Raw genomic sequence first — 12,272 nt, forward strand, 5'->3', positions numbered from 1 at the left:
GATGTAGATGTTAAGTATTGCTCCGCTTTTATCAAATATCACCGAACTCCTCATGTACATATCTCATCCTGGATCACCTCATCGCTCGCACTTGTAGATACTCACTTGTTATCGTCCGCCAAGCACGTTAGCCTGTTCAACCTCCTCTCTTTCCTATCCTGGTCCATCTCATCGCTCATACCTGTAGATAGCTTTTAACTACCACACACTCTCACATCATCTCTCCCATAAGCATCTCTCACACACTCACCGTATCGCTCTATGGCCTTTGTTGCCTTTGTGCCATTAAACCCATAATCTTTCTCTCTCACTATACAGGGAGTCCCAGAAAACGTGTCATTGAATTATAATAAAAAAAGCTACACCAGCTAGGATCATGCGGTCCACGGCATTTGTTGCTACTAGGTTTTTGCCACCGCCTGATGTGAATGTCGTATAACATAAGTTTAATTATGTAAATTTTTGCGAACTGAAGTCGGAAATTTGCCAAGTAAAGGTCACTTTTTTACCCCACCAATCTGAAGAGCGTGTCTAATTTGCTGATAAATTACTGATTTATGATAATTGACAGGGATATTCAGCGGCTGCCCCATCAGAAAAAATAGCCGAACATCATGCTCTACGGAGCTAGCGCGCGACAAATTTTTCAGCGCAATCCTTGTCAGTCCGACGAAAGGAGATTGGAAACCCAGCCCACACCTGCAACGCAGAAAGAGATAACAGAGGTATGGCTTATCGCGTCCGACTTTCGCTGGGATCGCACTTTCCCTCTCCCAATTTCAGGAACTGTCACTTTTTCTACTATCACTCTGTGGGCTGAGTTTGGAACCTCCTTTCGTCGGGCTGAAAGCGATTGCGCTCAAAAGGTCATCGCGCGTTATGGGTCGGTGCTACGAAAAGCATGATGTTCTGCTATTTTCCTGATGGGATAGCTTGTGAATATCACTGTCAATTATCATGAACTTGAGTGAACTCGCCACGCTCTTCATATTGGTGGGGTGAAAAGTGACATTTACTTGGCAAATTCCCGAGTTCAGTTCGGAAATATTTACATAATTAAACATACCATACATGACATTCACACCAGTAGTTGGCAAAAACCTAGTAATAACAAATGCCATTGACCACATGGTTCTAGGTGGCGTAGTTTTTTTTATTATAATTCAATGACACGTTTTCTGGGACACCCTGTATGTGCCTGTACCACGTTTACATTTTGTAACCTGAAGAAGTGCAGTCTGGTGTTGCTTCCATCGTTTTAATATCACTCTTTGACATGTTCGAGTACTTAGAGAGTAGACTTTTTTCGCGTATACTCGCGGCAATAATTATACCAATCAGCTACAGTTCCTCTACATGTTTGCTTCTCAAACGAAGACTCGATGACAGCCAAGTCGTAGGGGAAGTATCTACAGAACGCTTAAGTTAATGCGATGGCGTGTGTTGCTTGAGAGATTAGTGCCTTCAAGCCAGGTGTTCGCTGTCGCTGACTGCTGGTAAGGCCCATCATCCCTGTGATTTTTGCAGCGCCTGAATCTGCCAAGTTCGTTTTATCGAAAGTTCTTTATCGCGAGGACACTCTCGCAGAAGCGCCATTTCCTCGTCGTCGCCGCCGCAAGTCCGTAGCGTGTAGCCACTCGAGGCAGCCTTCTTTGATTTGGAGTAAAACTGGAAGCTTCATCATGTTCGCCGTGTCGTGTTTCAAGGTACGTTTGCGTAGCCTACGTGCTTTCGCACGTTCGCGCCCTTTTTCCATGTTATGTGATATTTCGAAACCATGTACTAAAGAGGGCGCTGTCGCGCTTCCAGAGCGCCAGTTCCGGATCGTATTTTAAGAAATTAGCGGTAAAAATTAATTTAGATACGTTTGACAGCACTTTAGATTCAATTTTTTCGCTGTAAGTGGACTCCCACTAAACGAAACACGGCTAAACGGAAATTGCCGATAAACGGAACACCGCGGGCTGCTTTGCTTGGTTTCCTATATGCACAATGGTATCAATCTTCGGGTAATTGGAACATATAATTCTGCATAGTTCGGTTAAAGGGTCAGTTGAATTCAAGGACACCGCCCGATGAACGTCGAAGACTGTCACCGGCCGCCACACAACAACGAAGACTGTGACTAACTGTGGCTAGATGCGAGCCGTGGCACGATCCAATCCGATGCGGCATCTAGGTCCGGTTATAGGTCACGTGCTCAGCAGTTCGAGTTGATTTCAATCGTGACTTTCAAAGTGGTCTGACTTTCAAAGCGCTGCGTGCTGCTATCCTGTGTTCGGGTTAGGCCTACTTTCGGTGTGTCCGTGTGTGCCATGGAGTCTGTCAAGAAGCGGCCTGACATGGCGCTTTCGCTAGCGACGAAGTTGGAAATCATCGAAGCTCATGCTTAGGGAGGAATTACGAACACAGAGTTGGCGAAGAAATTCAGCATCCCAAAGTCCACTCTTTCCAGAATATTGAAAGCGAAGGACAAAATTCAAGGGGCAGTAACTACCGGATGCTTTGCGGCCGCGCGAAAGCGTATGAGAACAACGCCCTACGAAGATGTGGAAAAAGTGCTTTTCTTATGGTTCAAGCGTGCCCGGAAAAGAATTGTCCAGTCAGCGGACCCATTTTAGAAGAGAAGGCAAGGGAGATTGCTTCCCAGCTGGGTGTCTGCGAATACTTTAATGCGAGTGACGGCTGGCTGAGTCACTTTAAAAAGCGACATGGCCTTGTGATCAAGACGATTTCCGGGGAAGCTGCTACTGTCAACAGAGACCCTTGTACCGATTGGCAACAGGGCTGACTTCAAGCAATTCTACAAGTTTACGAGCCCCAGGACATCTTCAACGTGGACGAAATGGGATTATTTTATGAAACGCTTCCAAATAAGACTCACTTACAAAGTTGAAGCGTGTACTAGAGGGAAACGAAGCAAAGAGCGGATTACTGTGCTTGTGGTTGTAGGGAAAACAAAGCACCCACGCTGCTTTCGAGATATACCCGGTTTCCTGTAACATACCAGTCAAATTCGAAAGCCTGGATGACACAGACAATCTTCGAGACCTGGATGCGAGAAGAGGATATGAAGTTTACAGGAAGGTAATCATCAGAGTGGACAACTGTCCAGCCCACGGTCGGACTCAAGTCCATAACGCTAGAGTTTCTGCCAGCGAATGCAACGGCTGTCGTTCAACCCACGGACCAAGGTGTCATTCAAAACCTTAAGGTCTTCTACAGGTGACAGCTTCTTCATCGGATTCTGCTGTGTGCAGATAATAACAAAGACTATGCCATTGAATTGCTCTCAGCGCTTCACATTCTGACAAATGCGTACGCACAAGTGAAACCAGTAACTGTGCAGAACTGCTTCCATCATGCAGGCTTTGTTCAAGACTTGAGCACAGTATGCAACACTCTTTGTGATGATGATGGTTCTGATGCCGATACAGTATTCAGTGAAATTGCTGGCACCACCACTTTCACACGGGAAGAACATGGAATGGTGGACTGGAGCCTAGCCACGTGCCGGGAAGAGACCCTGGAGGAATTGATTGCAGAGGTGCAGAATAAGGATAGGTCAAGTGACGACGACGATGATGACGAAATGGAGGATACTGTACGACCAACAGTGCCACAGGATGAGGCAAGGGATGATGTCTTAAAGCTACAGCAGTAGTTTGAACAAGAAGGGGACACAAAATTTGTAAAGGGGTTATCACGTATGCATACGCATTTTGTGAAAAAGGAATTGGGAAAATGCACAGCAAACTGTAATTACCTCCTATTTTGGTAGAGAGGCACTATACAATAAAAAATAAAGGTTGTTTATGAACGATGAAAGATGGAAGTCATTGAAAAGGTTAGCCAGGCTGTAGGACTCGAACCCACATCTTCTGGATTACCGATTAAAGATTGCTTGTTTGTAATTTTGTGTGCACTGCTTATGAAACTTCTGATAAATGGAACAATTTTTCCATTCCCTGCGAGTTCCGTTTAAGAGGAGTGTACTGTACTTTGTTCTTTATATTCCCTTGTTTTACGCAAGAGCGTTTGCGTTTTTGTGTGTGTTTATTGTTTTTTTCTTTTAAAAAATGAATGGTTCCGGTAAGGAACTATAGTCAGTGACAATACACTTGACCCCGCCCCGCACAAGAATCGCTCCGCGCGCGCGAATGTAGTGCGGCCCGGCCAAATGGACACTGGGGGGAGGGCCGGCACTACATCACGTAGAGAGGGCGTCGTGCAAAGGCTGGTAGCCAATCGCAGAAGCCTTCCACGGATGACTGGGTTCCCAATTGTAGGAGTTAAGCTGTCACTGACTGTACATCCTAATGAGCTACGCGAAGGCGCAGGGCAAGAGGCTGCACACCATCCTAGGCAATATTCTCTCGGAAAAGCTACAATGTATAATGGCCACCGGCATATCAGCGACGGGACGCGAACATAAGGGAAAGAGGTTGAGACCATTGTCTGACAGGGCAACAGCGGATACCCTGTCAACTTCCTTTCCATATGTTGGCGTTGTACGGTCCTCAGCTCTTCCGTCGACACCGGGAAGGGGGAGCAAAATCTATTTATTTGGCAGGAAAGGTTAGTCAGTGTAGCAGACTGACGAAGATAAGACGCGCGCGGTACGTGGATCAGCTGTTCCACTGGCGATAGTTAGTTATTCTACGTTTGGCGTGAACCGAATAAAGGCGTTTGCAACTGAGAAGACGTTCCTCTGACGGCTATTTTTGGTCCGTACAAGGGCGTGTCGGTGACCGCTGCGAACCGTTTGGAAAGGTGGGCTCTTATTATTATGAACTACTCGTACAGCATTCAGTACAAGTCTTCCAGGGATATTGCAAATGCCGATGGATTGTCACGCTTGGCAGTGGGACCTGGTCCTCAATTCGAAGAGCTCGTGCAAGGTGATGCCGATATCGCGGATGACATGACGGTTCGTCTTACCGCCATCAACTTTCCGTTTTCGGTAGATGACATAGCAGCGGAAACCGCTAGAGACCCACTCTTCTCTACTGGTACATTGCGGTTGTGAAGTTGTGAAGGACTGCATTGTGAGGGTTGTGAACGTTGATTCCGAAAAAGTTTCAGTCCCAAGTCCTCGCTGTCTTGCATTCAGGCCACATTGGCCAGACTAAAATGAAAATGTTGGCTAGGTCCTACGTATGGTGGTCCAAGTTAGACAAAGAGATTGAGACACTTTGCCGAAGTTGTGACTGCTGTGTGGAATTGGGCGAACAAGCACGGCATGTTCCCCTGCATCAATGGGAACCTTCTAATGCACCGTGGACACGACTTCATTGTGACTTCGCAGAATTCCACAATCAACATTACTTAATCGTCGTTGATGGCCAGAGGTTGCGGTAATGCCCTCAACCTCTGCTCCTGCTACTACAACGACGTTGCGAGACATCTTCATTCGCCATGGACTTCCCGAGCAACTGGTGACCGACAATGGGCCACAGTTCACCAGTCAAGCATTCAAGGAGTTCCTGCAACAGCATGGCATTCAGCACATCCTAACGCCACCGTACCACCCGAAGTCCAATGGTCAGGCCGAAAACTTTGTGCGAACTCTTAAGAACGCACCGCGGAGAGGAGGAACCGGGAAAGAGGCAATACAGAGTTTCCTCCTACAGTATCCAATCACTCCACACGTAACAACGGGAAAGTCTCCGTGTATGCTCCTTGTAGGCAGGCAGCTGAGGTCAGTCCTCGATCTCTCGGTCAGTCTCGACCTGGACAACCAACCAACACGATTGGGCTTGGAACCGGGCATGGCGGGTGCAAGGAGTAAGCAGAACTACTACTCTGATCGTAACTCACGGCAAGGAAGTTTCACTGTCGGAGACTCATTATTGGTTGCCGGTGCTTTAGACAAGCATCATTGGATCAAGGGAAACGTAGTCCGGCGAATTGGCAAAGTTGTTTACGAAGTTCGATCACCTGACAATCGCCTATGTAGGGCTCACGCTGATCATATGAAGATCCGAGTAGCGACAGTACCGTCCCGGGCCAACGTTCTGCTACCGTGGCCAGAAGCAGTCACAACGGCCACGCCGGAACAAGTCCAGAAATAGGACGCGCTACAAGCACCCCGATACCCCCGGAAGAGTGCTCCAACTTCCAGCCTGGTACATCCCATCATGAGAGGAGGGGTATAGTAGACCGACGAAGATGAGATGCGCGCGCTGCGTCGATCAGCTGTTCGACTGGCGATAGTTGGGAAGTCTACAATTTTGGGGAAAAAAATGGATGCAACAGTTACACCTTTTAGGAGGTAATAGTTGTCGCACATGTTGTGCCTAAAAGGTTGCAAAGTTCTACCTGCTACCTACGAATGATAGGGTTACCGCTTCTGATACGATGAGCAAGGGGAGCGTACGTCTGTTTTAGGAGTTTGGATGTATGATAAGTTCTTCTACCACCCTTTTACGTCCTTTATCAGATGCTATATGTTGACCTATGTGGTAACTATAGAAGTTACCACCTTTTCACACATTTTTTTCTGAGAGCGTACGTCCGAATAAAGACGTTTGCTCTTTGACTCCGCTCGGTCTTCCTACAGTATTACAGTCACACCTGCCAGAACTATTGAACAAGAAACATACTGCCGGGGCCTACAAGGAAGGTGGTCGATATTGAGTGAATGGCCAACTCTGAGAAACATGTGAGGCGGGACGCGAGTAGTTAGGGCGTATGTTGGAATAATGAGGGTTTTCTTTTCATACTACTTATTGATAATACTTACTTGCTGAGCAGAACTTCAAAAACGAAACCAAGCACTTTCTACGCAGGTAGGGTCTGCTATACCAGCAGAAAAATGCTTGATGGAAATACGCAATTTCCAGTGATGTTTTCTGACTTGGAGAGGATGAGTGGTTGAAGCAATGGGTATACGTAACAGGAATAATGTAGGAGCATGACAGGAAAGTGTCATAGCATCCATATTTAGTTTGCACGAGTGTGACCTAGAACCGCACACAAATCAGTCTCTAGTCTTGCAGCATGTTGTTCTGAGCTGACTTTTCGTCTCTCTCCTCACTCTCCTGGTGCAGGATAAACCAGTGTCCTTCTTTCAACCTGTGCCGAGAATACACGGGCCAGGGAAGTAACTAGCTCGCTCGCACTGTTACGCCACCTGCCGGAGTCGAAACCGAAACGATGAAGCTCAGCCTGTTTTATATATACAGGGTGTTATTTTCATTTGATTTTAATAAAAAAATTGAATTTCTTTAATTGAACTCCAAAATTTCCCAAGTCAACCTAACGTTTTTTTTTTACAGAATTAGAGAGCCCGTAGCGAACTTAGTCAGATCAACTAAGAAATTCGCTCGATATTGCAAATAGAACTGCCCCAAAAAAGTCCCGAAATTGCGGCTTCAGAGTTTCGGGTATTCTACGGCGCACAAAATATGTCGCAAAGACGCGCGGAGAGCCTGACATGCTCAGTGCCCCCACGAAGCTAGTACAATTTATCGCCGAACCGGCGTGCAGCACAAGACGTGCCGATAACAAGGCGGTTGACATTGCACCATACGTTCATAAGCGGCAAACAAAAATGATTCCGCCTCTTTTTCCCGCCCTCTTTTTTTTCGACCTTCTATCTTTAAGGGGGCAGGAGCATGTGCTGCTCTCTGCGCATCTTTGCGACTGATTTGGTGCGCCGCTGAATACCCGAAACTTTGAAGCGTCAATTTCGGGAATTTTTTTGGGCAGTTCCATTCGCAATATCGAGCGAATTTCTTGGTGGATCTGACAAAGTTCGCCACGGGCTCTCAAATTCTGTAGAGAAAAACGTTAGGTTGACTTGGGAAATTTTGGAGTTCAATTAAAGAAATTCATTTTAATTAAGATGGCAAATTCAGCTGCCACACAAGTGCCGTTTGCCCCGCATTTTTCCGTCGCCCCGTTTTTTAATAAAGTCCGAATGACACGTTTTTTGAAACACCCTCTATAAAAAACACAGAGCAAAATTCTGATTATTATTATTTGCTACTGGCGGAATTTACAGTCCCCGTCTACGAAACTAAGCTGAATACATTTTTTGGAGGTTCGAAGTTGCGTTGCAGATCATGAGTCTTGTTTTCTTTCTCGTAGCGCCTTGTTCTTTGGTGTCTGAACACTAGCGCCCTCTGCATACACAGAGGGAGCTAGTATTCAGGCACCCTGTCTTTTTCGTTTTTGGAGCGCCACTAGACACCGAAGTTAGGGAACAGAGGATCAGCAAAAATAAATAATACCAGGTAGCTTACCAGGTACTCCTCATACGCGTTAATATACGGGAGGGAGTCGTGCTTACGAATAGCGCTACCCTCCTCTCTCTTTGGAGGCGCCTGCTACGTACCTGCAGAATAAATTTCTGGTCGATTTCCCCTAGCGGACAATTGTGCTTTTGTTCAAGCAATCCGTTAAGGTAACGACGATATGTACCGCAGATAAAAGCGAGAAATTTTCGTGCTTTGGTCTGCCAGCATTTATGCCAGCACTTTCTCTCGCTATCTTACGCCTGTCTTACTCTCTCGCTTTTTACTTTTATTCTATCCGTTTTCTTTTCGTCGCTTTTTTCTTTCCGCTTCGCATTTTTTCTTCGCTTTTTCCGCTTTTATACCGCTTCGCTCGCGTTTTTTTTTTATTTTTTTGAGTTCATAACGCCGTTTTTGTGTTATAACGTTTCAATGTTTTCTAGTGTCAATAATGCGTACCCACAGGACATGTCCTGTGGGGCGATGTCGTGTTCCTCTCGGGACACGCTCACTCGAAACAACCATCGACCAAACTGGATAATCACTACTGCTCTGATCGCCGGATTCGCAGTGACCATGAACTTCTACGCACTCAATCTCCTGGCTCCGGAAATCAATCACTGGTGCAAACAACCGGAAGACATGAGGAACTACACTTCAGAGCAGTGGAAAGAGATAGCTATTCCGAAGCAGAATGGCAAATATTCTAGTTGTCTTGTCTTTCAACAGCCCACATCATCAGGACCCAACAGGAGCGTAATAAACTGCTCCCTTTGGGATTTTGATCCAAACGTAAACGTCCGAACCCTGACAAACGACCACCACTTAGTCTGCGGCAGAAGAAAAATGACTGCAACATCCAGAGCCGCTTACTTCGTGTCTGGTCTGTGTACCACTCCGCTATGGGGCCACCTGATCGACGCTTTCGGTCGCAGAAATCTGCTCATCACAGCTACCGCCGGAACGTTGTTCTCTACCATCGCCATGATCTTCTCTTGGAGCTTCGAAGCGTTTCTCACGTTCCGCACAGCTCAAGCTGCAGCGCTGAGCCTGCTGAGGGTCGTCAGCGTTGTGGCCCTGTTCGACCTGTCGACAACAAAGACACGTGACCGAAACGTCTGCATTTGTCACTACGGCGAATCATTTGCACGCCTCGTACTCGCTTTTCTGACGGGCTCGATCATCGATAAGAACGTAATCTACATCTTACTCATGGTGCCGGCCTCTTCACTGCTGTACAACTTGTTCACTGCCAGGGAATCTGGCAAATGGCTCGCGGCCACGCACCCTTGGCTTTGCGGCGCTGTTTTGTGGGTCAACAAAGCAGGAATCCTCTTTTGAGGACGTCTTCATTTTTGACCGGAGCCTTACTACTGTACGTATACCACCACTGTCAATGCTAGCTCGCACGTCCTTCGTCACCTGGAATAGCCTAGTGATAGCTGGTTGTCTAGCCTGGGTTCTGCAGTCATTGTCACCGCTGCGTGACTTCTGGTCGCGAGCGGTCATCGTATTCATACAGACATCGGGGGTCTTCCTCCTGCCGATAATTCTGACGAGATACAGAAAGAAGACAGTCTTGGCAGGAAACCTCGCCGTAGTGACGGTTCTACTATTACTGCTTTGTACAGTTGAAGAGTCCGACCATTACTACGCAACGAAAGGCCTTCAAGTTGCCGTATATTGGGTGTTCTCAATGTCCCTGTGTCTTACCAACATCTACAGCGTGGAACTTTTCCCATCGGTTGCCCGAGCCTCCGGGTTCTCGGTCTCGTACTTTACAGCGAGGGCAGCGACCCTCATAGTCCTTCTGCGACCATACGCAGAACTGCGCTTCCACTTTAGCATGCCCTTTGCACTCATGGCTGTGCTATGCGGCACCTTACTAATGGCTTTGAAGTATGTACCATCCGAGGTCAAAGAAGACGACTAACACATCGTCAAGGACCCCCACCGAACTACCATGTACGAGCACACTGGAACGCACCCCCAAAACGGCGTATTGCCTCAGGCCTTTGTACGAAGACTGGAAGGAATATGACACATTGGGACATTCGTGTTCGAAGATGAGCACGACGCACAGTAGTGGAGTCCTCTCCTCTCCTACGCCACAAGATGAACATCGGGTTCGAATCCCGATGCCAGCTATGTCGTCCGAGGTTTTCCCTGGGTTTTCCTCAGACACTGTCAGACATACGTCGGCAGAGTTCCCTTAGAAGTCGTCCCAGGAAGCGCATTCCAGCAGAATGGTAGCCGTTCTCCTCTGTGCAGCAGGATCGCCATCGTCCACAACAATGTACTGCGGTCGTCGTTCTCTCTAGCCATGATCTAACGCTGTACGTGCCCGACTGCTCGAATGTAAACGTATCGTATGTGAAATAAATTTCAACACAAACAGAAATAGCTGTCCGTTTTTTGGGGGCTCCCATGCGAAGGCCAACAGCTGTGGCATGCGAGGTTTGTAACTTAGGCCGAAGAACGTGCCCCGCTGGAAACAGTAGGCACGATCTTATTGACTTTTCCCCGCTATTTTAATAAGACTCAGTGAGAAAATACACTACGAATTCATTCAAAATGTGAAAGTCCGCTATTCCTCATTCACTGAATTGGAACTTATGCAGAAACTGGCCTCCGCCGTGCCGTGAGTAGTATAGACATAGACTGTATAATTTTCGAGCGGCATAAGAACCGAGCGGCATAAGAACCGAGCGGCACAAGAACCGAGCGCTATAACGGCCTCTTTTTTCTAATCCAAGATGGCCGATTCTAAGCCAACACAATCCAGTTCTAAGCCAACACAAGCCAAATCCAAAGCCATCTGATTGGCCGCCATTAGCTCCGCCCACTTCACACGTTGATTGGCCCATGCTAAGCCTACTGATCTTTGATTGGTTGACCGTAGCTCCTTCATGCTAATTAATTGGCTCCGCCCCCACTTCACACGCTGATTGGCTCATGCTAAGCCTTGACTGAGCATTGGTTGGTTTACCGTAGCTCCACCCCTTCATGCTAATTACTTGGCTCCGCGCGCCCGTTGATTGGCCACCGCTACTGATCGCGCGCGCGTTGATTGGTTCACCATAGCTCCGCCCCCGCCCGTTTATGTTCATTACTTGACTCCACCCCGCCCCCCAGCGGGCTTCACGCTGATTGGCCGGCGCGACCGCTGATTGGTCCAGGCGCGGCTGCAGCGACCCCGCTGCGGCCCTATCTCAGATGTCCAAACTTACCCATCTGATTGGTCAATTCTAAGCCACTCTCCCAGCCCCCCCATCTGATTGGCCGCCGCCACTGCCTTCACCGGCACCCACCAGACGGCCCGTTGCGGCCCTATCTCAGATGTTCAAACTTATACCGATTGGCCCGCCACCAGACGGTGCGCGGCGGCGGCGGCGGCGGCTTCAGATGGTTCTAACCTATCTCAGATAGCTCTATGAGATCGAACAGACAGGGAAAAAAATACCTTTCAACGTTTATTGAGCAATGTTTGAGGAAAAGCATGGCAGTTTTGGAGAGGTTGATTCCCTTGATGCTGGGCATGGTTCCACGGAAGTGACGGATCATGTAGACGTCTCCGGGACAGCGGCTGAGAAAAATTTCGTCCTCCGTGAGTTGGCACTTCCGCGTGCACTGGATATCTTCGTAGCTGTCGCTCACGTCCAGCGAGTGAAGGCACGTACGCAACGATCCAGTAGCGTTCCTGTCCAGGTTAATGCCGGACCGCATAGGTACCACGTGCCACTCTCTGATGGCCAAGATGTCGCCGGGGCATTCGTGCGCGTACGTGTGCTTATCCTTCTCCAGCTTGATGCTCGCCGTACAGTTGCCGGCGTCCAACGCCAGTGCGCACGAGACGAGCGAGAAGAGAACGAGGTACCACATCCTTCCAGTGACGCAGGTCAAATGACGCTACTCCTACTCATCCACCGCATTATCTGTGCGGCGGCGGGGGAAAGAACGCCAGGTGAAATCTCGCTATCTACGTCATCCACTCGAGCTTACCATATTCGCAGCTTCCGTACGGGTAGGAGT

At 48.1% G+C, this 12,272-nt stretch overlaps 2 protein-coding genes across 2 annotated transcripts; both read left to right on the forward strand.

Moving 5' to 3' along the window:
- The first annotated feature begins 5,360 nt into the window (after positions 1 to 5,360).
- Positions 5,361 to 6,074, forward strand: LOC135370465 (uncharacterized protein K02A2.6-like). Its single transcript, XM_064604211.1, has one exon. It carries the CDS (start codon positions 5,361 to 5,363, stop codon positions 6,072 to 6,074), a length of 714 nt encoding a protein of 237 aa, XP_064460281.1.
- Positions 6,075 to 8,723: 2,649 nt separating this feature from the next.
- On the forward strand, positions 8,724 to 9,581 carry LOC135370466 (solute carrier family 22 member 6-like). The gene has a single exon (XM_064604212.1). It carries the CDS (start codon positions 8,724 to 8,726, stop codon positions 9,579 to 9,581), a length of 858 nt encoding a protein of 285 aa, XP_064460282.1.
- Positions 9,582 to 12,272: the final 2,691 nt, after the last annotated feature.

The sequence above is a fragment of the Ornithodoros turicata genome, chromosome 10 (assembly GCF_037126465.1).
Source record: "Ornithodoros turicata isolate Travis chromosome 10, ASM3712646v1, whole genome shotgun sequence".
Classification (NCBI taxonomy): domain Eukaryota; kingdom Metazoa; phylum Arthropoda; class Arachnida; order Ixodida; family Argasidae; genus Ornithodoros; species Ornithodoros turicata.

What these genes read in the sequence shown, in the direction of transcription:
- LOC135370465 (XM_064604211.1), top strand. Translation starts at nt 5,361, where the DNA reads ATGCCCTCAACCTCTGCTCCTGCTACTACAACGACGTTGCGAGACATC.
- LOC135370466 (XM_064604212.1), top strand. Translation starts at nt 8,724, where the DNA reads ATGTCGTGTTCCTCTCGGGACACGCTCACTCGAAACAACCATCGACCA.